The following is a 27704-nucleotide window of genomic DNA, read 5'->3' as shown; positions in this document are numbered from 1 at the left end:
TCCAAGCCCAGTCAAATCCTCAACGCAATCAATTCAATTTCAATTTGTTCTTTTTATTATATGCTCCTTGTCATATCTTTATACAATGCATACATTTCTTGATCGGTATCTTTATTCGCTTAACTAAAATGTACACACAACGGACAAAACAATCTCGAGAAGCCAAGTCATATCGTATATATATAGTCAATAATATGACCCACAGCTCGCTTGGTGCCAGTGGGTGTCTCATATTTACAGTATTTTACACGGATATTTAAGCACATTACGAGTAGTTACCCAATCATCGTTCCCACGGATCCACTTTGCTCCTATAGCTGTACAGTAACTCGTTCCCTTAACAGTTAGATATTTTAATTATTGTTCTCTCTGTCGCTTCTCCACCGATTCCATCTGTATCTGTAGCTCAATCTTTCCGCTCCGTTTCGGTATCTTGGTATCTCTATCTATTTTGTGACATTCTTTGGTCGCTGCTTGGATATTTACACGGCTGCCAGCTGCTAATGATATACATATGTATCGAAGTCCTTTGTATAAATTCTGTAGAGTTATCTAACGCTTATCCAGCCCCGCCCTTCCTGCCTCTCCGGTTCCTATATAAAAATATCTCTGCCCTTTGGCCTATAAACTTAATCGCTAGCCGGCTGGCCACTACAGTTGCTAGACATTCGTGACACCCAGCTTGGCCAGATTGCCCAGCGTGATGGCATCCCCGGGCTGAAGTCTCAGGGCCGCCTTATAGCTAGCTGCCGCGTGATTCGTGCGTCCCAGCAGATGCAGTATGGCCCCCAGATTGGTGTGAGCATGGGCATCGTCCGGTCGCAGGGCCACAGCCTGAAAGGAAGAACGACTCTGCTTAACAAACAGTTCATTTGGAAGTGGTTGTTCATCAGTGGACTCACCTTTCTGTACCACATTTCCGCATCCACTTTCCTGTCCAGCAGTCGCATTGCGGTGGCGGCGGCCACCACCAGAGCATAATCGTTGGGCGCCAGCTCCGCGGCTCTGCGATGGTAGATGGCGGACTCATGATGTCGCGACTGCAGCGAGAGGAATTCGGCTACGGAAGAAATACGAAATATTACCAATTTTGAATGCAAGATCTTTTTGGCATAAAGTGAAACGGACAACTATGTAGGGATTCAACTCACCATAATGATGATAGACACTGGCCTGATCGGGCGCCAGTTTCAAGGCTCGCTTGAACCACATCTCCGCCTCCGAGGCGCGGCTGCTCTGCATGGAAATGGAGAAGCAATTTAGAAATACTTCCTACTGCACAACTGAAAGGCGGATCACCTACATTTCTGGCCAGTGTGATGCCGTAGGAGAGATGAGCAGCCACCTGGTTGGGCTGCAGCTCGAGGGCGGCGCGGTGGTGTCGCTCCGCCTCGTCCCACTGCTGCAGGCGACCGAGGACATCGCCGATCCGCTGGTAGAGAACCTCACGCTGCTGCGGCAGTCCTGGCAGCGATGACAGTGCCTCTCGGTAGATGGCCAGGGCGCGTTGGAGTTTTCCCTGCTCCGCGTAGAGGGCTCCCAACTGCAGGTAGGCCGAGCTGCGAGCCTGATCGTGGGCGGTTCGATCTCGAACAGAAGCCCCATCCAGGTTGGAGCCCGCCTGCAGGATTTCGATGGCCTGCTGGCGCTTGCCCAGCGCTATAAATGATATGCCCAGGTTGAGGTACGCCACTGCAAGGAGGAGGTGCAATCATGAGTAGGCTTCGCCACTGGATAGAGACCATCCGATAACTCACCAGCCAGATTCGGTCGGAACTTGATGGCGCGCTGAAAGCACTCGACAGCTGCGGGATAGACCTGCTGATTCTGGTGCAGGATGCCCCTGAAGCGAGAGTGAAAGTGTTGACATTAATAGACTGAACTTCTCCAGCTCTCGTGATCTAATTAGAGCGCTCAAATTGGAGGGAGTGGCCTCTTTAGGATTCCCCGGAGCCTGACAAGTCAAGTGCCTGGGGCTGAAGAGACGCCACTCAGATGAGCAACTGCTAATACACTCGAAAAAATACCAAGCTACTCGAGGCATTAATTATCATAAAATTATGGATTATCATCATGCAAAATAATGATATCTAATACACATATATCGTCCATAACACCTCCAAAAAGTGTCACAGAGAAAAAAAAATCACTGTTTCTTAAAGCTAATGATTTAAACTTACTATTAAAATAACTTTTTGGCTGATTTTTGAAAAAAAAATTTTTCCCAATTTTTGCATTTTTTATAAGGGGTTACATCACGTTTTTTTGCGAAAAATGGCAATATTTTGACATTTTAAAGTGTGAACGCCATTCGAAGGGAAATTTTATTACGAATGCAACAAGATATGACACTCTTAATTTGGACAAATAATAATACTTTTATTGAGAAAATTCTGTTTATTTTTGACGAGAAAATCGAAATATGCATTAATAACAAAATAACGTATTGCTTAACGATTCTTTCATCATAGCATGGCAAAAAAGATTCACACAGAAAAAAGAATGACTGGATCTTAGTTCTAAGTTCTAAATTACTTTCTCAACAAAATATTTTTATTGTTGAGTTGAAAGTTGAACTGCAGTTTTCCAAATGAAACGAAAGCAGAATGGCACGCACCTTTTCCTTAGGTGTACTTGGAATTATGTAATTAGTTGGCCGCTGCCAAGCAGTTGGCTCTTAAAGCGACGACAGCCTTGCAGTTTTCCCCAACCAATTTCAGAGCGGAAGGTGCTGGAGGAGGGATTGGAAGAGGGTCCTTTTGAGTTCCCCATTCGAATGCGAGCCACAACAAGTGCAGCAGCGAGACCGACAATAAAATCACGAATGTTTGACGTTGGGCAAAGTAAAAAATCAAATTATACAGCTCAGTGATTTGCTGGTATCGGTGTTTGGCTGCTCCTGGAGGACATGTGGTAGAGAGCAGGCACTTGGACTTTGGACTTCGGGGAGATGGCAATCAGTCAAGCAGCGACGGCGCCGCGAGCATTGCTATTGATGATTTGATCGCAGTAAATAATGTATGTACAGGAAGGTACGGGAATGTGTATCCGCAGGATTGCTCGAATAACTGGGGAGGGCTGGCTGCTGCGGTTGAGCCAGCCAGCAACAGCCAACATTGATTTTCGATTAGCGCTTCGTTCGCTTTGTAGGCAGCTGAAGGCAGCCTGTTGAAGGGTTTCCAAAGGACGCAGGACACAGGACGCAGGCCACAGGACTCGGGGTTGAGGACACACATAACGGCAGCCTTAGCAGTTGTGACCTAGTTCTGAACCATTGACTTGAGCACCGTGGCATTAGCCCGGGAATGGAGCTAAGAATCGGGGTTAGTACAAGCAATAATCTGGCTTGCGACAAGCCGCCTGACGTTGACAGACAGGCGGTAAAAAGGAAAACCCGAAATGACGCACTGAATATTCAAAGCGCAACTCCGCGCTCACTTTTCTTTCGCTCGCTTTTTTCCAGCTTTTTATTTTGTATTTCGCATTTCCGCTTTTCCCGCTTTTCCCCTTTTTCCACTGGCTTTTCCTGCTGCTCCGTCCCGTTTTGTGTCGCATCGCGTCGCTTCTGTGAAATATGCGCAATGAGCAAAAATGCAATGCGAACAGACAACAGACAGCAGACAAAACACGGCCCCAGCGGAGTACTATACCAAACAGAAGGATCTAGGAGCACGCTTACAGACTTTGTCAGACGTTGACAGAGGGACGGAAAGTCGGAAGGGACGAGCGGACGGAGAGAGTGTGAAAGCTAAGGACTTTTGTCGAGCATCCTGCTTGGAACACGGGCAGAAATAATCAGAAGTGGTTAATCCTTCTTCCAAGCACTAGAGGTGTTGCTTCAAAGTATGCCAATTTTTGGGCACATCCTTGCGCACTTTCATCACTTGTAGGTTCGAGTATTTCATGGCAATATTCAATGCTGAGTCGGTTTCTCCCAGTGCATGCATCACGAAATGCGCATAGCTTCTGCAGCGGCACGCAAATGCGCTGAGCAGGATACAAATGGGAAAACGAGACGAAGGATGCAGTCGCATGGCGACTTGGAGGATTGGAGGATTGCTGCGTGTCTCGGGCAGCGCGAGAAGGAAAAAAGGAAATGGGCTTCATTTGACAGCTTGTTCGGCATTGTATTGCCATCTCGGGGACGGAGTCTCATAACTGGAATGCTACGCTGCATAAAATGGCCGCGCTAAATGCGCACCCAAGCGAAGGACTTTCAGGGGGTGGTGGGCATAGAGTGGCCCGTGTGGGCGGAAAACGCATGGAGAGATAATGAAAATGGCTGCCATTTATCGCATCGCTTTTGCCTGTCACATGTGGGTAGGCAACATAATGAGGCCAGTTCCGGTTTACACTTTTGCAAAAAAAACCTAACAGTTGTATGAGCATCAGGCTAGATTGCAAGTGTTACGTGACTTTTATGAAATGTTTCACTGCAAAGAGCAGAATGGAATTCCATCAACTATTTAAAGACCAGAAAGCCACCTGACATTATCTCTAGCTCAAAGAAAAGGGAACTAATTGAACTAACTACTATAGAGAGAGCGCTCTAACTGCCCGCAAATGTTCGCTAAGTGCTCCAAGATTTCGGCTATCGGTAACTCACAGGTTAAAGTGCACATCCGCCATGTTGGGCCTGAACCGGATGGCCTCCTGCAGGACCTGTTTGGCCTCCTCGTATCGCCCTTGTGAGCTGAGTACGCTGCCCAGATTGCCCAACGCTAAAAAGGCAAATCAAATTAGGTGGCCGTTCTGCTGGAAAGGATCGCGGGGGAGCACTTACCCTTTGGCGGATTGATGGCAATGGCGCTGCGGTAGAGGCTCTCCTCGTCCCGCCAATCGGCGTTCCTCCGCACAGTTCGCAGGCTCATGGCGGCCAGGAGGACACTGAAGCTCAGGAGGATGGTATTGCGTGTCCTCTGGTTGCAGGCCATGAGCTTGGAGACCCCGTAGCCCACCAGCAGGCAGAATCCCACGCTGGGCAGGTACAGCAGTCGCTCGGCCACCACGAATCCCACGTAGAACAGCAGGTTACTGGCAGGCAGGAAGGGCAGTGCCAGGAAGCCAAGGGACATGATCAGCACGCAAGCGTCCCGGTTGGCGGGCGACATCCCCTCCAGCGCGTAATCCTTGGAGGAGCACTGAAAGCCGCCACTCAGGCTGGAGCTGCTGCTGCTGCTGGAACTCGAGCTGGAGGAGCTGGAACTGGAGCTGTTTGTGCTGTTGCTGCAACTGCTGCTGCTGCGGGAGCCGCGAAAGGCGGAAGACACAAGGTGAGGGGCTTGGGCGGGGGCTTGTGGAACGGGGGAACTCCCCTCGTAGACGTAGCCACTGCTGTTATTGTTGTTGCAATCGCGACATGGAAGCGCTTCCTGCTGTTGCTGATGATAGGCTGCCTCAAAGGCTTGGTACTTGGTGTTGTTGGCCATCCGCTTGCGCTTGGAGCGCGATTTGCGACTGGCCACCTTTTGGATGTGATACTGCGGGAAGGTTGAGCTCACTCCACTGTGGGTCACCTCCTTTGACCCGCTTAGCAGTTGTCTACAGCTGCGCCACGCCACGCCCACCAGCACAGAGTAGAAGCAGGCGGACTGAGCATTGCGGCGATCCCACAGAGAAGTGACTCTGGGCAGGGCATCCATGCCCCAGTCGAAGCTCAGCACGTTCGGCTGGAGCAGCAGGCGCAGATTGAAGACGGGCAGGTAGAGGAAGGTCAGAAATCTCGTCCAGACGGAGGGAGTCCTGGCGATCGGGTTGTCCGCGCTGGAGAAGGCCGTCTGCGGTCCAGGAACAATCACTAGGCGGCAGTAAGCCATGCAGAACAGAGCTCCAAGAACGATGCACACGGATCGCAGACGTTGCTATGGAAAGTAATCGAAAAATAGGGACGTTTGTTATATAATTATTATATTTTTAAGGGAGTTATGCTAGCTGGAGAGACTATTTATCGTATAAAGCTTAGTTACCTTGTCCACCTGTCCGCTGAGTCCGCGCATCACGTCGAAGAGGGCACAGACCAGAAGCGCCGTAATAGCCGTCTCCTTGCAGAGGAGGCCGGCTGCAGCCAGGATCAAAGTGGCTCCAAGGGCCAGCCACTGGCGGGGATCCCCGGACTCGCGCCACCTCATGTGCCGCAGGTAGCTGAGGTACGTGAGCAGGTAGCAGACGCAGGCGGCGACGTCCGCCCGTCCCACCACTCCGGCCACCGCCTCCGTGTGGATCGGGTGGGCGGCGAAGAGCGCGCCTGCGGCCAGGACCGCCCACACGGAGGCCAGGAGGGTGCGCGCCACCCGCACCACCAGAGCCGTGGCCACGCAGTGGAGCAGATTGTTGACCAGGTGGAAGCCCCAGGGCGCAAAGCCCCCGCCTATGAGGTAGTTCAGCCGGAAGCTGAGCACGCACAGCGGTCGCCAGGAGCCGTGGGATCCGCTGTCCGTCAGCGGAGTGCCCCAGAAGTCGTTCGAGAAGCTCCGCTGCCAGGGAGTTCCGCCCGAGACATCCGCATTTGCCAGGATGGCTCGTCTGCAAGGAGAGAGAGGGATTGGGAATGTTATTGGAGATATCAGAAACACTGTGGAGCCTCATCCGGCCAGTGATTGATTTTCTCGTCCTTGAGGTTTGAGCTCTAAGTCTTGTAATCAAAACTTACAAAATACTATTTATCCTTCTAAGGTCGATTTAGTATGTATAAATTAAATATCTAAACACTTTTACCGAATCCAAAAGCCAGAGGTTATTCAACAGATGTTGGAAATGCAATGTTTACTCTTGAAAATAACTTAAAAGACATGCAGGTGATATGGGCTCCTGAAGAATTCGCGTTGTTTATGGAAAATCCGGGCTGTTTGCTTTAAACTCTGCTTCCTGTGCATGGGAACGGAGGCAGCTAGCATTCTGAGAACGACTTCCACTGCATTGGCAACATCATCGACTGCCATCCTATTGGCTTTTCCCACACAAGCACACTGCCCCGTAGCAGGGCTTGCATTTTGGTCTTTGGCGGGAGTCCTGCTCCGTGCGAGCCCCGCTCCTCGAGTTTCACCTCCGGCATTTCTACTCCACCACCTGTGCACTCTCTGCACGCACGGCAGGCGGACTTTTGTAGGATTTTGGCCGGGTGTTCGTGACATCGAGGACGGCGCAGCCAGCAGCTCGTATATCATGGCAGAGGCCGCTGGGGTGGTGGCCACAGCAAACTCCTCCCCCTCCCCCTCCCCCTCCCCTGGCCACCTGCCCACACCTGTGCCACCGCCAGTGGTTCACATAAACAAATGCCACTCTAATGCCGCACAAAGTCGGCGGAGCCGCCAGAGTGGGCTGAAATTCGATTTTAAGCACCACTGGAATTCCATTGCAGCATCAAGGCATGCCGCAGCCGACCCCCGACTCACTTTCCCTTCCTCCTGCTCATTTTTTTTTGTAACGTAACGCAATTCAGGCTACGCTATCGCAACTTTAATAAATTTGCCTGGAAGCTTGAGCGTTTCTTCCCCTTATTTCTCAGGCATAATGACTCTTACCTGTCGTCGTAGACGAAGCCAGCGCCCAGGGTGTTCAGATACAGGACGAAGGCCAGGCTGCAGCAGAAGAGGCACGTGAAGTCCATGCTGGAAGAGAAGGGAGAGACGAATCGATTAGTTTGCCGCTCATCCACAAGCTATTACGTAAACTATCTCTGAATAAAGTGTTCTGGCAAAGTCGGGGTCTTATCGGTTAGATTACAAATTAAATTGATGCCGAGACAAGTCCAAAACACAAAACACTAACTTAGTTTCGAAAGAATAGATACAAAGCTCAAGAGTAAGTCGACAAGTTAAGATAGAATACACAAGAATCCGCGATTCTTTCGATTTTTATTGAAGTTTTAAGGCCCGACTAACGAGGGCTGGTAACGGAATATAACTACGGATTTCATTCTTCTTTTTCGAGTGTACATCTTGTATAATAAGCCGGGCGACGGGCAAAAGTTGTGACATTCATCCGAGATCCTTTTGCAGTCCTGTTTTGCAACTCTGGACGGATCATATTTCCCATTACGGGGATTCGTGGCCGGCCTTTGTTGCTGCTGCCAGCGGCGGTAAGTAACTGCTGGCAGTAGCTTTTCCTCTGCTTTTCCTTCGCTTTCCGCTGGCTTTTCATTCCTTTCGGAATCGGGTGGCAACGTACAGGTAAATTGCATTCATGACTTCCTCCTTTTTGGCGCATTGTTGTCATTTCGGACTCCCTGACAGCAGTTGTTGTGCCGCCTTTGTTGTTGCTCACTGCCCGTTGATGATGTTGCCACAGCCATTACACATAATGAGAGCCAGCAGTCTGTTGCTGTTGCATTTGCTTATCCCTCCCACCCACTTGCAGTCTGCCCCAGCTGCCGACTCTATGCACATTTGTTGCTGCGGTTGCCAACGTCAACACGCCGGACTGCCTCCCCCCAAAGCCGAAACCCCGAGATACATCCTCTCCTCCCAACCTCCGCCCCTGAATCGTTGGCACTAAGAGTCGCAGCAGTTGCAGACAATAAGGGCTATCAACAAGCCTCGGTGGCGATGTTTGTCCGTAAGCCAGCATGTGCGTGTGCACTCCTGCTTGGCTTCTCCCCGGAATAATGGACCCATGGGATCCTGGGAACCGCAGCCACATTACGCCATTCCCAATTCCTTTCATGTCCTGCTGCTGAATGTGGCAGCATAGGTGCTTTGGATCAACTTAGAGTAAAGTATCCAGCACTACCTATTCATTGAATCGATAATGCACGAATGAATCAGTTTTGTAATCACTTCAAAGGTAAGCAGGTACACTGAAGTAAGCCCTCCTTGTCAAATTGATCTTAAAGCTAAAAGGTACATAAGGCCTGATTCAATGTGCAATCCCCAGATTCAGATTGAACTAGTTCACCCAGTCGGGCCAAATTGCGCAACATTAGCCTCTTTCCTTGCCTTTTTCGACCCAGAAGCTCATGCTCGCATGTAATAAGCAGTTGGCTTAGGCCTCGCTAAGTCTTATGAAGGGATGGCTAAGAGGGCGGCATAGTTTTGTCGACGTTGACACACTGAGAGATTTGGCATTATGCACGAGGTCCTGGTCCGGAGCGGCTTAGGGCCAAATTAGCAGCATTCAATATGCGAGTAAGCCGCAAAGGGAAAGTGGGAGCAGCGGAGGGGGGCGCACATTTACTGTAGTCGCACCCGCTAAAATTGCTCTGCTAATGAGCCATAATGATGAGCTTGGCCCCGAGATCTTTTCTTTTCCTTTTCCCTTTGTGGGTGTTTGCCTGATTGATTTGCCTGTAGTTCGCTTCCGAGCCATTGACTTGGGGCCATCTCATCTCGGGACTATCACTCGCAACTTGTCAACTCACTTGGCGAGCGACTCGCATGCCAATTATCCACAAGTAATAGCCCACAAGCTGAGGAAGAAGGTCCTTTGTTTGCATGGAGCCGCAACATTTCCACTCCTTCCTTCCGCCCAATCTTGCTGCTCTCAGCGTTCCTGCCACGCGGGCACACATCACGGCTCATTTGGGCCATAAATCATGTTTTACTTTCGCAATTAGCCCGGCCACCGCATAAATAACGGGCTTTTCATTGTCTCAATTTTCATGGGCCCACCATCTCCAGCCTGCCTCCTTGTGTTTGCCTATTTAACAGCTTCGGGTTTATTGTTGATTAAATTTCCACTTTGTCTTATTACTTGCCGCCATCGTCGCACTTTAAACTGTTTGCACACAAGTTCGAGTCCTGGCACTTGCCATTTTCCTTGCCTTGCCACTTGGCTCATGCCAGTTGGCACTTTTGTTTTTATTGCCCTGCCACCTGCCATCCTTTGCTGCTGACCTAGTAAATTGTGTCGTCTAATGGTTTTTCTTTTTTTGCCTTCGCCGGCTGCCACTCCCCCACACAGTCGGTGTTTTTTCATCGCTGCGTTTGTTTGTTGTGCCTTTGACAGTTTCCGCTTCCGTTCGGGCAGGTGTTTCCCTGGCACCGCCAAAGTTCCCACCTAATGTTCGCCCACAGAAGGTCGCTTAACCCTTGGTTTTCCCCCGGATGCAGCTGGAACCCGAACCCGAGCCGCCCCTTCAAAGTTCCAATCGATCTTTATGTAGTGGTAAACTCACTGTATGAGGAGTGGGTTCCCGATAACCGCACTCCCCCAGAAGACTTGGATCAATCGAATAACTAAATTTAATAATTTCCTATTAATAAAGCATATACACTATAAGTAATTATTGATTTTTTATCTGTGCAGCGAGGAGCGAGGCATCACCAGGCCAGGGTCACTCTGCAGGCCACAATTAGCCGGCAGCAGCGACTTTGGGTATTAAAATTCCAAATTAATTGCCCGGCGAGTGGCGTTGGATGGCCCGAATGCCAAAAGCAGCAGTGGCCGTATGGAAATTAGAAACAGGCTTGGGACCCCGGAGACTAATAGACGTGAAATTTAAGCGCATTGAATTAATTTCCCTGCATACACACCCCACACGAATAAAGTTATTTAGGGCTGGCAGCAAAAACTATAATTAATAGGCGTTTTTATTTCACTTTGCTTGATTATGCATAAAATTAATTATATGCCGACACCTGCGGCCGGCATTGGCCCCCCCGAAAGGGGTTAAGACCACCCCCAGCGCCCACAGAAACTTGGGCATACTTTTTTCGATTCCACTCCCTCGAAAGGTAATCATTTGCCGCTTAAATTGCTGTCGAATAAGGCTGAAAAAGGCACACCACAGTTGAGTAAACCTGCCAAAAGTGAAAGTTTATTATTATGCGGTATGCAGCGTTGGCCGCTTGGCCCGCACATTGCACTCTGAATGGGCAGCGCTAGTTTTGGGGCCACTCTACTCCATACTCCACTTTGGGCCCGTCCTGGCCAACCGGACATCAAAATAATGAACGGAAAGGCAGCCATTTTGGGAAAGTACCGTAAAAATGCCGAAAACGTTTTAAAAATGAAACGATTACACCATTGCGGCTTGCAAACGACCAAGTTATGATAATGTTTGGCCAACTAAACTCGTTTAGCTTGCCAAATACGACTGCCCCAACCCCCGGAACGCCTCTATTTTCACAAAAAAGAAATACTCCCCCCTATGTGTGAGTGCGAATGTGCAAGGTAAGCCTCAGAGCAAGTGCGCAACACATGCAAACAAGTCGAAATCCAAGTGCAGAGGATCGGAGTCAGTATTCCGGAGTCCGGAGTACGTAGTCCGTAGTGCGGAGTCCCAAGTCCGTTGGGCACATTGTGGATGCAGTCGGCCCGACTTTCCGGTCAGTTTTCGTTGCGAGCGGACTGCCCTTGCTGCTGCCAATATTTTTTGAGGTATTTAGAAGCCGAGCTGAGCTCTGTGGGTGTCTCTTGGAGCAGAGAGGCAGTATAAATGTTTATTGGCTTCAAATACACTCGAAGAATTACTTATATCATTTATGTAAGATACTTAGAGCATGATAGATGTCCGACCTAAAGTTAACTAGTACTACACCCTTAAGACCGCACTTGTTAAATATGGGTCAATCAGACTTAATTGCATGTTTTAATTTAGCGAGAAAATGAAATTTCTTTCAGTGTTCGAGTCAGATTCCAACCAAAGCCAGGGACAGACTCAGGCTTTTTGGCAGTTTTATGCTAATCGCAAAAAGGCAGTTCTCCCGCCCCCTACACACACACACACACACATGGATAACACATGCCAATACACAAACACTCGCCTTTCGGGGGCGTGGCTGTTTGAGGGCAACTTTTCATATTTTGGCCCTGCAGCAAAGTTTTCGTTCGCTTACGGGGGTTTTCCTCGAGTTTCGGTTTTATAACTCGTTGAACATTTGCCCAACGGTTCGTACAATTGCAGCTGCATCCCCCATTTTCCCGTGAAAACCTGTCTGAGCGGCTTTTGGCGAATTATGAAAGTGCCGCAGTTCCGCTTCGAGGCTTAAACTGCGACGAGATTTGAATACGAAGCCGGCTTCGATCAGGAACTATTTCGGCATTTCGATAATAGGTGATATAAGCAGTAGTTCCTATACCAACTATCCACGAATGTTTCCCCCATTGAACATATTAACATTTCCCTATCGTAAGATATTTAAATTAATGGTTTACGCCCCGAACACAAAGCTATCCCGACAGACAGCTCCTTCAGCCGCGCATAAATAATAATTAGGTAATAATTAGCATCTGTCAATTAACAGAGCTCGATACGCTCTCGAGTTTCGCCGGGCACTTTCCCCATTTCCCGCTCGACACTTCACAGCCATAATTTAATTTAAATGCCCAAAACTGTGAATCGTTTAATTATGTATTCGCTGGCACACACACACGCAAAACACTTAACAGGGCTTGTGGGGAGGAAGGATGCTACGGATTTACTATGCCAAAATGTTTTGGCGCCCGAAAAACAACGCCGAAACCCAAAAAGCGGAATCCAAAGAGTCTCGATAATCGCAATGTTGGGCAAAATTGGGCGGTGGGAAAATGCGGCGGGAAATGAGAAGCTGCGGCCTAGTTACGAATAGTATGATAGTGTGCGTAAGTGAGCGTGTGTATTTGAGCTGCGTTAATTGAATGCGCAACTGTCGTGCCACTCCCCCCTTACCGCCTCCTTGGCCGCTCACCATACCTACCCCATCATCTGCGTAAGCCTGTTGAACAATTATAACTGGGATGTCCAAATGCCAAGTGCCTTGAAATTGAGTCCGACGACCAACGTGGCGTATGCGTGTTGCTCTATATGCTAATTAAAATGACATGTGCCCATGTGTGTGTGCCTCTTCTGTCTGTCTGTCTGTCTGTTTGTGTATCCCTGGGTGTGTGTGTGTCTGTGTGCGCTTTGTGCTGTTTGCATTACATAATTATAATTACGCATACGCCATGTTGGCGCTCATTTGATTTGACCGTTTTGCTCCACTCAAGAAAATTGTAGGAAAGAATCGTTTTAAAATTATGAATAAGGATTTATTTTACAATAAACGAAGTTCAAGTGTGGTGTTTATTTCAATTTGTATTCAAAGTCCCTCCATAACTATGCACATTTCAAACGGTTAAACATGCCCAATCCTTTTTCTCCGTGTACGAGTCCAGAATTTGTCCATTTGCTCCTACTGTGTGTGGTAAATATTTGCGATACTGTTGCACTTGCACCACCAGCTTCCGAGGAGGCTCCCCATTTTTTGTGGCCTTTTAATAGTGGGCATCGAATATTTAACGTTTTGACGCGTATCTCAAACAACCCGGGGGAAACTCCCCGAACAGGATGCCAAACTGTGCAAATCGAAATATTAACTGGCAGCGGGAGGATACAAAAAAGTAATAAACGCATTTCCGCCGTGGCTCTTATAAAATAATTTAACCAACCATGTTTGCGCCCATCAGGTGTCCCGCATCCTGCGGATTCCCGAGTGCGGCTATGGGACCAGGAAAGAAATCCAATTGCTAACCGCAAACATAATTAAAAACTTTGCACAACCACAATCGATGGCAAACGCGATTGGGTTCCGATTTTCGGACATTACACAAGTCACGCGGATCTGTGCGTGGAGGGGGTGGAGGGAGTGGCAGGGTTGCCGGCTGCAGTTGCAATAAAATTGAGCGGAAATGCTCCCGAACTGCAATTTTGCTCGCTGCCTCGCATCGTACGTGGGCATAAATCCAATTAAATCACAAGTTACGCAATGTGATAAGTCACGTTGTTTATTGTTTCAGCGCACACGGCGCAGGAGTGGGAAAGGCGGGGAGTCCTCGCACACCGCAATTTATGCACAACCGACAGGCAAACACTGCGAACCAAACAAACAACCCACGCTCCGACAACAAATAAAATAAAATAAAGGAAGCTGGCGAAAAAAAGAAAAGAGAAAAAACAGCATCCACACGCCAAAATGAAGCCCCATAAAATAGTGCACACTAAACGCAGTCTGTGGATTTGGCCAACGTATATCAGCCGCGAACACGCAGAAACCGCAGTGGATGCAATGCCCGTGGTTCTCATAAATGGATAATCCCCGGAAATAAATGATCCCGGGCTTAACTAATGCTGCAGTCACTGAGTTGCTTTCAGCTTAACTTGGCAGCTTAAAGGGTCCACTTGTGTCAGAAAGTATCCATAAAGGTAACTAAGTAACTCTATCGCTCTCTTTAATTAAATAGTCGGAAATCTTCCACAAATTTAGTTCGATTCGGCTGACTTTAAGGATAAATCTGTCTTTCCACTGCAATCGGACGACCCAGTTTTCAGGTTGACCAACTTCCATTCCCAATCCCCTGTCTCTCACTCATTATTTACTTTTGGCCAACTCTCGTTCAAGTTTGAGGGGCGGGCGGAAAAAAGGCTCAAACCCGGCTGAAATATGAGCTGAAAAGCAGGAGCTGCCAAACAATTTTTGAAGTGCGTTTGGCGCCCATTGAAGTTTGTGTGGCTTTCAGCGCTGCTGTGCAAACTTGATTATTTCTGGAGTTCCAAAAGGTAAGCCGGTCCCAAGTTCATTGAAGCATCAATTTTTTGCTGGCCAAATTATTTATTAAGTCCCCGAAAAGGGCCAGCCAAGGACTGAAGACTCACCGCAGATTCGACAGCCGCAAGAAAAGGGTTTTCGAGCGAACTTTTAATGTCCTGCCAGGAAGTGGAAATGGGAATGGAAAGCACGGAAGAAGGCAGCTTTAAGGCAGCCCCGCATCAAAGTCGCGATTCCTTTTATGGGTTTTTAATGCCGCAGCATTATTAGGTGCCTTCTATGTTGCGCCATTCGCCTGCCCCTTCGCCAGCGGCATAAAACCCCAACGAGCGGCGCGTCGGAGCGTTAAAATTTGTCACGCGCTCCTCCGCACATGGGGCGTATGTGTAATTTTTTCGCACTGCGCCCAGGGCGAGTTTCCGCATCGATCGATGTGTGCTGCCAGTGCGCCAGCTGGCAAATGTATATCGCAAACATTTCTATCAATCATTCAAAGCGATTGATTCGCAATGCAAACGGAGCGGGCTTCTGACCTCAGTGCACTTGCAAAAATGCTTTTTGCATCACAAAAATGTAGCGCTCGTTTGAAAATGTTTGTGAAAAGTTGAAGTACCCAACGTTAAAATCAGTTATAAATTTAAACATAAATTTAATAAATATTTTCAGCCATTTATTTAACTTAGCATTAAAATCACAATGCAGCCAGTGTACAGAATGAAGATGTATGGCACCTGCAGCTGCCGGATTCCATTGCCAAAATAATGCACATTGCAATATCGCTCTAACTCACACTCGTGCGAACTGACAACCGACAGATTTTTGCCATTGTGCAAAAATGCTCGTCATGTGCGGGCTAAACCAGGACCAGAGATGCAGGTGCAGATTCAGATTCAAATACTGATACAGACACAGATACAGATATGGAACACAGTGCGGGCAAACAGTCAAATAAACAGGATTGGCGGGTGGTGGAGTGGGGCTCCATCCACTAAATGCTGGTGGCCAGCAGTTTGCTGTTGCAAATTTATATCTGCTATGAAATGTAAGAATGTAATTGATGTGCCATTTGCGGCGACGTGGTGATCGAGGAGGCAGCTCTCGCCAAAACCCCTCGAAAGCGTTGCAGGTGGTGACCCCGACGTTTGCAAGATATAAGCGCATGCAGCATCGCCAGTGCACAATGAAAAAAAGGTGAGCTCTTCCGCATTTCATGCTATTTGCCAGGCAAACTATTTGGGCCTGTGTTTGCCCACCAGATTGGAAAATGAAATATGTTTGCACTAGATTTGTAAATGAAACTGCTAATTAGACTTAGCGGCGCATTGCTATTGGCAAATATATACACCACATGTGTTAGGGTTTGCACAAACTTGTCGAAGTACGCAATTTACTATATATTATATTATATTATATAGTAAAGGTTTTTCACATTTTCTCTATCTGTGATTTCTTTCGCTTGCTGCATGCCAAGCACAGCATTTTAAGTGAATGAAATGAAAACAAATATTGCAAATTTACACAATATAGAGCGCACACACACCAGTGCACTGGGGATTGCAATTGTTGTGCGTGTGTGCGTGTGCGTGGGGATGGATTGGCATATCTGTGGTGGTCCTGCGGTTGTGGCCAACTGTCCATTATGCGGCTGCCTCATTCGCGGATCCCGGGCTCTTATTTCGGCTTGGCCTGCAGTTCGCCTTCCTAACTATATTTAATCGATGATGTCACCAGTCAGAAACGGCAGGGAGTCCAAAAACCTCTTTATTAATATAAAACAAACTCTGAAAAAAAACGTCTAATGATTCAGTTGGATTGTAAAACCCGAAATCGTCAGAGACCCCGACTAATTGTCGATTTAACAGCCATTCCGATCCATCTCTCAGTATTCACCGCATTTCCCCCTTCCGCTTTTCCTGGCCATGTTTGAGATGGGCAAATACAACTTACTGATTTTATTGCAAATTGATTTTATGTGCACCTGCCACGCCCACAATCCCACACACCTACAGCCGCCCCGTTACAGACTGACTGCCAGCAGTTTAATTCAAACAAATTTTTCATGTTTACATTGCAGGGCGATAGTGGAAACTTTTTAATCAAAGTTAATTGGAAAGTTTTGCTTTGTCATTCCACACACACACACACATACACACGTAGCCCTACGCAGACAGAGACAGATGGCTCTATAGTCTGGCCAACACACTCACACAGACGCACACACGTGCATAAAAAGGCAAACTAAAAACTGAAAAGTAAAATGTAGGTTATCCTTCAGCGCACACAAAATGGTTCTCGATTCTCTGTGGGTTACTCCACCCCACCCGCTCCCTCCATCTGTCTGTCTCTATCCCGACCTATCCCCATCCCTCTTCCCCCTGCAACCATCTCTATTTCTATCTCCATCTCTATCTCTGCCTCCATCTCTGGCTGTTGTTGGCCCACCTTTGATGATAAAATGTCATTTTGCTCGTTTACGTGTTCGTCGTGTGTTCGGCCTTCTCTGCTTCTTCCTTGCTGCCATTGCCAGGGCTGACATTCAACGCTCTTGATTAAATTTTATGCAGTTTAACTATTTCTTTTTGGCCCAGAGACAGAGGGAGACGGATAGAGTGGTCTCTGCGCCGCTCTTTTTATTACGTTTGAAGGCTGACGGACGCATTCAACACTTGAGCCTACACAGGGAACAATGTCTTCTTACTAGCATCAGCATCCAATAGATGGTTTTCCGAATAATTCTGCACCATTTAGCCGCATCCACACGACTACAAAGGGTGCAACGATCTTTTCTGCTGTGTAGTCCTTTCATATCCTTTCATACCCTTCTGTGTCTTGTCTGTAAGCTTCAGTTTATGCTGCAACCGGAAAATTAATCCTAATGAGTGCTGACACACACACACACGCAAGCCGGGCGGGAAAAGAGGAAAAGCCAGTGGAAGAGCGGTGGAAAAGGAAGGGAGGAGAAGCGGTGCAGGCAGTTTGTTTGCGCATGTGAAGCGATTTATGCTTTTTATGCCCTTTCTTTCCAGAGAGGTATATTCATGGATCCTGAATAGCTGAAGGGCTTGTGGAGTATCTACTATATGCTCAGTAAAACTTGAACTTTTCCCCATATGATATAGGCTTTCGATTACTTTAAACATTCGTTATTTATTATTAGATGCTTACAACACTACACAACACTAGATGTAACCCCAAAAGCTTATCTGTTTTGTCCTCAAAATACCCAAAAAACACCTTTTGATACTAGAGCTTCGTAAAATATGAATATTTGAAAAAAGGGTATTTTCGCATCGTTTTTCCGCTTATCGCTCGACTGTTCTCTCAGTCCCGGATTTCTCTACCTCTGTTGCCTCGGGCCGAGTTTGTTTTTGTTGGCTCTGTTGTTGCACACGTGCGTCACATGTAAAATGCAATTCCCACACACACACTGGCATTCAGCTGCAGTGCCCGTGTGTGAGTGAGTCACTGCATGTGTGTGTGTGTGCTTGAAGGGGATTCTCATATAAAACAACATTTTGTAAGCATTTTATAGGGCCATAGTGTGGCTGACTCACAGTGAATGGATGCCTGGTCAGGAGGTAGAGGTTTGGGGCTCCGGGAAAAATATATGAGCATTGGGGAGGGGGGCTGTGAAAGGAGGGGAGCTTCCTTTCAAAAGTGTTAAATGCCGCGTTTTGCATTAACTTGCATTGCTCGTGCTTTCCGCTCCTCCCCGCCTCCCGTTCCAAAACCCTTGGGTGGTGGTGTCTTTTATGGGGCTGCCATTGAAACGCGACCGTTTGCCACTGGCTGAAATGAAATCAGTGTCAATGTGGAGGCAGGAAATTCGTTTTGCGATGCGTCAGCTTTAAACCGATGGCTGGGAAATTAGCTTGAGGCCAGGAAAGGATTTATCCGTCCTGAACTACACTGGCAGCGATATGCTTCGATTCCAAGGCACTCGACTGCATAACTTGCTCCACCCGTGGGCTTTCCACCCATAAATGCCGTACGCTGATGTCGTCGAGTCACGTAAAAGTGTATTTAGCCAGGCCATGTGTGGGTGCCGTGCCTGGCACCTCGGCTAAGTCCACCTGGCCCATCTGGCCCATCTGCCCCTCCATCGACAACAATGGGCGCAAAGTAAACAAATTAAAATGTATGCACAGGCAGTGGCATATGCGCTAGGGTGTCGTCAATTAGGCAAAGAAAACAAAAAAGCGCCAACGAAAAAAGATGATTGCATAGCTCTGGGGGAAAAGCGGGTAACGTGGACAAATCATTTTGCCAGCGATTTCAGCGATTTTCGAGTGCGCAAATCGTTCCCCCCGTGTGTGTCCTCGATTTCGGCCCACTTGCTCACTTTGCCAGCCAACCGGGCCGTCAACAATTGTGGCAGCACCCCGCTCCGCTTCTTTTTCCCTCTTGGCCAACAGCTCGCATCACATATTTGGTTCATGGCAGATTACGTATACGCCCAGTTTGAAAATCGTTTGCATTGCTTGGGAAAGGGTTTGGGTTCTGCTATGCAGCCTCTCGGCGTTCCAGTTTCAGTTATTTGGGCGGCTTTTGTGTCGACGATGTTTTGGTAACAAAAGAGCAGTACGTTTTAACTTTTTGTGCCCATTACCTGTACACCCAAGGCTGCGAAAAGAGTGCACAATAATTGCTAGCCCAGAACAAGATCCTTTCACTGAGTTACACGGTATGGAGAAAGTAGTATTTCCAGACCAATCAGCTATCTTTCTGCAGGCTGTCAATAAGTTTAGGTGAAAACTCTATAAAAAATTTAATTTTTATACTACATTTCGGATTTGAAACAAAATGCCCCTCAGTGGGCGCGAGTTCTTTTTCTCCCACATGCGAATTTGAAGAATTCCTTTTATTTTCATTCTCTTATTTTTTTTAGAACAACTCATCACTGAAATGCTCTAAATTCGAGCATACCCCAGGCCTTGCAGCACATACTTGATTGTTTTTCGGGTTTTGTTTCTGTTCCTTTTTGCGCATGTTTGACATCAATATAACTTTATTCCATATACCAAACCACCCCGCTCAATTCACTTGTTCCAAATATGCAAGAGTTGCATTTTTCCTAGGTTCGCTTCGGTTTGTCCTGTTTGCTTTCGTTTGCCTATAGTGCTTTGTTGAAATTGTCATTTGTTACTGTTGCTCTTGCTGTTGTTGCAGGCACATATGGTAATGCGTTCTGCTTGTTTCGTTGCTTGTGGCTGGCAAAACATTTTCATGGTTTATTCGACGCAGCTGCACTGCTGTTGACTGCCGGCAAAGATTTGCACTTTGGAGGAGGAGGGTGGCCTACCCTTTAAGCCCATTGGACCGGGCTGCTCCCCCAGCACTTGCCACTCAAACCGCAAGCAAAGTTCGCCTGTAGCTGCGCTTAATTATTTATCGTGTTTGAAGTGTGCAAAAAACAATAATCAACAAATTTACTTTTATCTGTCACGCCCATTACGCCCCGTTTTGGCCGCTCATTCCGCCCGACTCGTGACATTTGCAAATAAATAGGCAACTGTAACAGTAACAGTGGCAACAATAACAAACCAAATATAAATAAACCCGTAAAAATGGGAGCAACAACTTTTCACATGCGCGCAATTTATGGTCGAAAATGAAATTGCATTGTGTACGAGTTTGTGTGTGTGTGTGTGTGTGTGTGTATTTGCGCTTGCAGTTTAATTTAAATATTTTACACTCGCATCCCCCATTTTTTCCTGCGTTGAATTTGTGCGTTCGCTCCCCTTCTTTGTTTTTGGGTCTTTAAAGTTTGCCAGTGGCTTTGGCCCACTCCCCTCTCCCCGCTCCCCTTCTCCAATATTTAAAATATGAAGACCATTAGCTAAATATTGGCTTTGGCACGCTCACGCACACGCCGAAAAAGGCGGGGAGAGGCGGCTAAGAACATCCCAGGAAAGCAGTCAATAATATTAACTCGGAATTGGGAGCGGGAAAGCAGTGGCATCGGAGTCTGCCCCGTGCTGTGCATACTTATTTGGAGCTCAAGGCGCCCAGGGGTGCTGGGTATCCACCATTCGGGGTGCTTCCCGGGGGTGTGAGTGCATAAAATAAAAATAAATGCTAACAATGGCAGAAAGGAGCTCGGACTGGATGTGTTGGAGTTGCCTTCGCTGGCGGTGTCAGGCGGTTTCATGCGGCGCAGCACGGAAAGCCGGCAACAACAGCCGAGTACACAAAAAGACAGTGGCGTGCCCCAGAAGGGGGGCATCCTATTAGTCAGTATCATTCTATTAACTATGTTAGTGCAAATAGAAAGAGTTAGTCAAGAGAATCTAGCAACTGCGGTGCTTCCTTCTCCAAAGTTCACTCCTTGGAGTAAACTGGTTGGACCCTTCTGCCCTACGTCCCTGGGCAGAAGAGGCGTTTTCGGGGGCGGCAATTTGTTGTTGCTTCTGCCTGTACTTATGCTAAGTAAAGCGATGATGTAAAAGACAATAACTGGGGAATTAGGGAAGAGGAGCGGCGGCAGAGACCACAAATTCAGCCTCCGTCCGCCTTTCGGGTTTTGGTTTGCTTCGGTTTGGCATTTCATAAAGTGCGTAACAATTTGTTTACATATACTTCTGTGTGTATATCCGTGTATTTGAGGAGCATGCAATTGCGGTCAAGTTAATAGGATCGGTCAATAGTTAAATATGTTTTTAGACATAAACGAAAAGAGTTTAAGCGAGTGTGCTTTGGAATCTTCCCCCATAAGATTCTATCAATTTTAAATCCCAAATTTCTTTATAAGTGATTAACTTAGGTAACAGATTGAAATTCCCGATCAAACGTCCTACAACTCTGACCTTCGCTGTGCTGCGAGTCCATTTGTATCCTTATGTATGCAGATTTGTGTGTGTGTGTATTTGGCGTACACTTTTGCGGTTCATCCGCTTTGATATTGCCGGCATTTATGTTTTAATACTTTGTTGTCTGGCCATCCGATGCCAACTCTGGCGGAGAACAGCCCGAATATTGGGCTGCCCTTCAGTCCCGACACTTGCTGAAAGCTGCTGTCCCCGGCACGCCCACTCCCACGCACGCCCCTTTCGGCTGTGGCTCCTGCCAGCAGACCTGACCACAGACGCAGTGCCTCCACAATGCCATTAGGCAGCTGTGCGAAAGTTTTTGCTCACCTGTGCGACCGCATCGAGCTCCGTGATTGGAGGGGTTTTGGTGCGGGCGGGGCGGGGCGGAAGCGGGTGGAAAAGCGAGTTAGCAGAGGAAGCTGAAGCAGAAGCAGAAGTGGAAGCAGGTTTGGTCGCTCAGCCGTCGGGCTTTAAAATTAAATAAACTAGCACACAGCTGCACAGTGCACTGGAAACAAATATGAGTCACTCGGCCGACACATATACTGTGAATCAACGGGACCTTTGTCTCTGGATAAATGTAAGTCATATAGACTTTTCTCCCTGTGCACGCATATAATGCGAAAGAGCGGAAGAGAGCACAGACACAAGGACACCCACGGAAATGTAACTAACACACACACAGGCAGACAGACTCGCAGAAGGAATCTCTCGCACACACATATATTTTAATGCAAATTGAGCAGAATTAATTTAGTGCTGTCTGTGTTTATCTCTGGTGCGCTTAATATCAAGCCGTCGTCGGTCTCCGTTCGCTATCTCTTTCGCCACCTCCCTCTTTCTCTCTCTCTTTCCCTTCCTTTCCCCGTCTCTCTCTCTCTCTCTCTCTCTGCCGCTGTGCTGCTCCCTCTTCTGGCCGAGGCATATGTTAAACGCTTGCCAGGCCCTGGCTTTATTTTATTAAAAAGTGGGCTTCTGCCTGCTCCGCTTTCTTGGAAGCAGCTTGAGGCTGTCTGTCATTGCTCTGTTCCTGTCCCGCTCCCTCCGATCCTACAGCCCTCTCGCTCTACGGGCGAAATATGTTGCCTACATTCTGGCATCACTCATACATGTACATTCAGTGCGAGGGGACGGACGCAAAGCAGACAATTTGACAATTTTGTGGCTCACCGAGCGAAATGTCTGTGTAGCATACGAGTCCTCGGCTGATTATTTTCAGGATAATGCAGGAATCTCTGGAGGAATCAAATCGTTTTCAAAAAAGAGCTGGAGCTTCAGTTTGGAGTCCGCAAGCCAAACATTTTTTCGCCGTGCACATTCATATGTAAAAATTCTTTCCTCACAGACTCGATTCCAGGACCCCCGCCCCTGCGGTTTGTCGGTCGCCTTTGTTCGGGACTTCCGTTGGCCTCCGTGCGCATTAGACACGCATCATTTGCGCGTTTGTAATCAGGCGAAAGTGTTTCGACTTTCGACGCAGCACCCCGCCGCCACGCCCCTTCCAGCCCACCGCCTTTTGTCTCAATTGTTCGCACAAACACACAGGAAGCCCAGCAAGCAGTGCGTGCGATTCTAGTTTCAAGAAAGTTTTTCAATTCCAAGTTTTATGGGCGACAAGTTCGCCGCGTCCGTTCATCTCGAGCCTTGGCTGTTCGCTCCATCCGGAAATATTTCCAGGGGACCATGGAAATGGGAACTCGCCTTATTTCGTTTTATTTCCCCGGCCGCACGTGATCACAATTTCTGATGCAGCGCGAGGAGCGAAGGCACACCTCTGCCAAAGCCACCGTGAAAGCCACGTGTAAGGGGCGAGCAACAAGTGTGGTGGCCAACAGTTCCGGGTTCCGCTCGGCTGGCCAGGATTCGGACCCTGATTTCAGCTGGCATCGTTTAATTTTACGCTCCAGGTGCTGGCCAAATCGCAGCAGGCAATTAAATTCCATTTGAGAGCTTTGCTGCAACAAATTCGCGCCCCATTCGCTGGCCATTTCTTCGTTTCCTGCTCCTTCGTCCTGCACTTATTGCTGAATTTCAGTTGCCTCCTGCTTTTATGTCCTTGCTGGCACAGTGTCCTGCTGGCGTCCAAACCCATGCAAATTTCGCACGGAGTTCGAGGCTGCAACAAATTTGCACCTATTTTGATGCACTAATGCATCCTTTTTAAGCTTCCCACCTAGAACTTCCCATCTGAGAGCTAAAAGGACTCACTCATCTAAGGTTCAGTTTTTTTTTTTTGGCCTGGCAATACCAGGCGGAGATAGCACAGCATCCTCAGAATAAATATGCAAGTTTCGATTTCATGTGAAGACCAAGGGAGATAAAAGCGAACTATGCAGCACTGCTATGCAGTGTTCTGAGCTCGGCATAAGTTTGCCGCTCTGTTTTTCGAACTTTTGCAGAAGGAGAAATGCCGAAGCGAAGGATTTTATGAAAATAGCTGAAATAATTTTCCATTAAATTCTTGCGCATGAAATTATCGCATTAAAACGAAACAAAAGCCGCTTTTTTCGCACTCGAGTGGCACCCCTTGCCACGCCCCCTGCTCGCAGCCCCTCCCTACACCACGTCCATTGTTTGCTTAAATTTTGCTCAGTTCCCTGTCCCTCTCTCCTCCTCTCGCGCTGCTCCTCGGGAGAGAAACTCTTCTGCTATTTGCCTGGTGTTTTACTGTTTGCATTCATCTTCATTATTTGTTTGCTCTGGCCCAAGTGGGCGTGGCAGCTCTCAGGCCCGAGCAGAGCAGAGAAAGGCGGCGAGAAGAAAGTTGCCTCCGCCGTTGAGCACTTGGCAGCGAAAGTTTTTGACACAGTTGATTTGCATTTGAAATCCTTGCCGTGGCTTTCCACTCCCGGCAGCCGCCCGCCCAGCAATCCCGATCCAACTCCGCCGAGGGTCCGCCGCCGGCCCACAATGATTTATGGATTTTCATCATATTCTGTTGATTCGGGGAATATTTATGATTTGCCAGTACTCCATTTTCTGCTCTTCGCCTCGTCGTCCTTGGGAAATCTGCTCGCTTCAATCGCCTCTCTCTCGCTCCTCCCGCCTGGTGGTGGTATTCATATTTTCGGGTAGCGCTTTTTGTTATAAATTTTTCGAAAAAATTGAGTACTTGCTGCGGCCATGGAACAACAAATAAAAACAAAACAAAAACAAAACAAGACAGAGACGGAAGGCGAAAAGAAACAAAAGGCCAACGGAAACATGCTGAATATGCGCAAATTGAATTTGATTTTTAAGCACTGATTGCTTTTATTGTTCTGGTCGCCGGGTCCGGTTGGACTACGGCGGAATTTGAATAAAATATTCTAAAAAAGATAGCCGAGGCGAGCAGGAGGAGCAGCGTGGAATGGAAATGGGATGACCAGCCGCATTGGAGACCGTAACTACGCTAGAAAGTCAGCTGGCCTGTACTGGAAATACTTTAGCAGTAAGCCCAGTAAATCATCGAATAATTTTAAGTGTTAGCTAAAGCTTATAAACACAATGGAAGGTATTGCCAGCATAAAACAAAAAGCAGGGAAAAGTCAGGACAATAAAGGGCCCGTGACAGCGCAACTATATTAATTTATTGATATTAAGCTTTTGTGTTGTGCGAATTTGCATTTTTTGCAGCGGAAGCCGCGAATAGTTTTTGTGCGCGAATCAATATGAAATTGAAATAAGCGAGTTGCAGCAACAATTAGCCGGCCATTTGGGCCCAAATTGATTTTGGCCCACTTGGGCCGGAGGAGTGCTGGCTGGCCCAGACGGAATTGCCATTTCATCGCGGGTCCGCAAAAAACACATTAGCACCGGAATGTGCGCAAATAAATACTTAATAACCCGCGCCAAAGCGCCTGCACAAATGCAAGTCAGGAACGGGCACATTAGCATGAGAATAAAACGAAATTACAGTCTTTAAAATAAATGTATGCGGAATTCCAGCATTCAGCTAAATGCGAAATAAATTTTCCAGAAGACAAAGCCACGGGTGGGTGGGTTCATCTGCGTTTTCGCCGGTTTCGGCGTTTTCTGGGCGGTAATGTCAATTCCCTGGGCGTTTGGAATGTGCCGCCACCGACGCCGCCGCCGCCGCCAGGAGACGCAGAAAATCAATTTCGGCTACAAGTTTTCAATAAAGTGAAAATAATGTCGCCAGCCAAGGCGCTCTACTCCGCTTCGCCATTATCCTGCGGGGAGAATAGACAGGAGAGAGGGGCTGGGGAGCCCGATATCGAAGATATGGCGGAGCACAGTGCCTGCGAAAATCAACGCCGAGTGTCAAACAATGAGGGTCGTTAGAGGCAGCAAATCGAAGCCAGCGAAGGAGACTCCGAAGTCAAGTGCACAAAGCGTCAAATGAAAAGGAAACTGGGAGCTGGGGCTGGGTGGGCATCCCCCGCTTTGGGGACCGGGATAGGTCTAGTGATGCGTAAAGCAACGCACTGTCAAAAAATCCAACCGGAGTGCTGGGGATCCGATCCGGCGGAAAGTATCAGCAAATCCGACTCCGTCCCGAAGGCTGCTGGTGTTTATTTATGTGCCTTGTGCCTTGTGATAAATCACTGACATTGATGCCCGCAGGCGGCGGAGGAGGAAGGTGCCCCCATCCTCAACCCATTTGGACTCGCACCTAGTTCTCTGGCGCTTACTGATTCGATTTGAGGTGTGTGTGTGTGTGTGTATATAAGGCTTTTAAAGTGATTTAATAGTTAGGAGAGCTAATTCAGATGCTTGAAATGTATGACAGAGTTTAAAGGTTCAGGGAAATGCTTGTTGTTTAAGCTTTTGGATTCATACTTCATCAAAAATGAAATACCATCAAACCTGGAGTAAACGAATCACACCCTTAACTTAACCAGGGAACCACCGTGAGCCTCAAAACTCGAGCTTTAACAGTGAGTCCCCCTCCAAAAACCCCACCAGCGAAAAATGTCCTTAAAGGGTGCATAATAAGTTTATCAAAAGTCGAACAGGCACTTGGGGCGGGGCACTGGGAGTGTCCTTGTGGTCCTTGGTGGCGCCGCCCCGCAGGAAATAAAGCGGCGCTCAATCACGGCGCACGCCGGAAATCGGAAGTTAGCAGGCTCACGATATCGAAGGACAACAGCAGCGGCATCGCAGAAGCGGCAAGAGTGTTGTGGCAGCTCGAAACTGAGACACAAAACTCGGCCGCAAAAGTTGGAAACTGTTTGGCAGCACCAGATAAAATGTTGTTGATTGCGACGCAGTTGAGCGTTAATAATTATTATTTTGGGCCATAGATGCCCGGCTCCTTCTTCTCCTTCTACTGCTACTACTACTACTTCTTCTCCAGCCTGCAACTGGAACGTGATCTCTGATGGCCAGCAATTTGTGGCAGATTTATTTGTGCATTAACCTCGAATTTGCACCGCGTCCATTTCGATTTCTCCTCGAATTCAGCCAGCACGTTGCCGCAGTGATTATCGACGGACGGAGCGTTTCTGTGCGGGGGTGTCAATAAATCCGGGACTGCGATTCCGAGAACAGGACCAGCTGTTTGTCCCAAACTTTGTGTGCGCCGGCCAACTTATTGATGCTGGTCATGTACTACTTGGCTGTGGAAAATTCCGGGGCAGGAGCCAACAGCTGTGGCGCAGCATTGATTTTCCGGCCGGGCCGCACTTTTATGGCTTTCATTTATGAAATTTTTGACAGCCAGTCGCATGTGCCCCGGAAAATTCCTAATTATTAGAGGGCCTTCCATTAAAGCCAAAGGCTCTCCGCAGAGCCCGTCGCCAATCGATGGCCAAAAGCGGGGAATGACTATTTTCGAAATCCCAAACGAAACTTTTGCGTACGTAGTGGCATTTTTGAAATGGAAACCCTCGTCAGGCTGAAGTGGGGGTTTCCCCAGCTGGAGATTATAAATAGCTGCGCAGAAAAATAACTTTCCATCCGAAGACTTTCATTATGGCCCAGTTTCTTTTGTTGTGTGTGGAAATTTATTGAAAAACTTGAGTCAAATTTAAGGTGGGTGAGCAGGGGGGTGAGCAGGGGGCGAACTGGGGGGCATGCCACCGAGCCACAACTTTATAGCAGGTTGGAAATTAATTTGATTTCTCGTTAGAGCCACAACAAGATAGGGGCAGTGCAACTCACTTTGATTTATGCAGCCGGAGCCGCAGCATCCCCAGTATCCCCAGCCAGGAACAGGGGTCGCCCCCCAGCCAGGGTTCCAGTGACGGCATCTCTCCAGGATCCGGTTCGGAGGACCAAGACTTATCGGGGTTGCACTTCCTTGCGAATTGCCGGACTCGAGAGCTCACTTAGTTTGAATATTGTATGTTCGCCAGGCTGTTGTTTAGTGCATGCTGCAGATTTCGTCGCATTTTATGTGATTTTATTTGGGACGCACAGCTCATGTGTGTGTCTTTTGTTTGCTCCAATCTATTTCAACTCGCACTTCTATTGCTGTTTGTGTTTGTGCTGTATTTGCCTTCTCCTCGCC

General features: G+C 47.9%; 1 protein-coding gene across 2 annotated transcripts; it reads right to left on the bottom strand.

Annotated features, from left to right (window-relative positions):
• Positions 1-48: 48 nt before the first annotated feature.
• Positions 49-27704, bottom strand: LOC117150347 (protein O-mannosyl-transferase TMTC2). 2 transcript variants are annotated; one of them, XM_033317198.1, is made up of 10 exons: positions 27356-27704; positions 7521-7607; positions 5967-6522; positions 4784-5861; positions 4607-4721; positions 1758-1843; positions 1304-1692; positions 1152-1236; positions 903-1060; positions 49-834 (listed from the first exon to the last, which is right to left on the bottom strand). In XM_033317198.1, exons 1-10 carry the CDS (start codon positions 27442-27444, stop codon positions 661-663), a joined length of 2817 nt encoding a protein of 938 aa, XP_033173089.1. In that variant the 5' UTR covers positions 27445-27704; the 3' UTR covers positions 49-660. The 2 variants fall into 2 exon arrangements, with proteins under 2 accessions (XP_033173089.1, XP_033173090.1); XM_033317199.1 differs by lacking the exon at positions 49-834 and having other exon boundaries at positions 930-1060; positions 1152-1231.

Source organism: Drosophila mauritiana, chromosome 2L (assembly GCF_004382145.1).
Source record: "Drosophila mauritiana strain mau12 chromosome 2L, ASM438214v1, whole genome shotgun sequence".
Taxonomy (NCBI): domain Eukaryota; kingdom Metazoa; phylum Arthropoda; class Insecta; order Diptera; family Drosophilidae; genus Drosophila; species Drosophila mauritiana.
The sequence above is the reverse complement of the archived record's forward strand: the minus strand, read 5'-3'. Positions and strand labels throughout refer to the sequence as shown.

Coding starts and splice junctions, on each gene's coding strand:
- LOC117150347 (XM_033317198.1), bottom strand. CDS start 27,444: ATGCCGTCACTGGAACCCTGGCTGGGGGGCGACCCCTGTTCCTGGCTG. Junction 4,722..4,783: donor TGCCATCAATCCGCCAAAGG/GTAAGTGCTCCC, acceptor TTGCCTTTTTAG/CGTTGGGCAATCTGGGCAGC. Junction 1,061..1,151: donor CAGTGTCTATCATCATTATG/GTGAGTTGAATC, acceptor TTTCTTCCGTAG/CCGAATTCCTCTCGCTGCAG.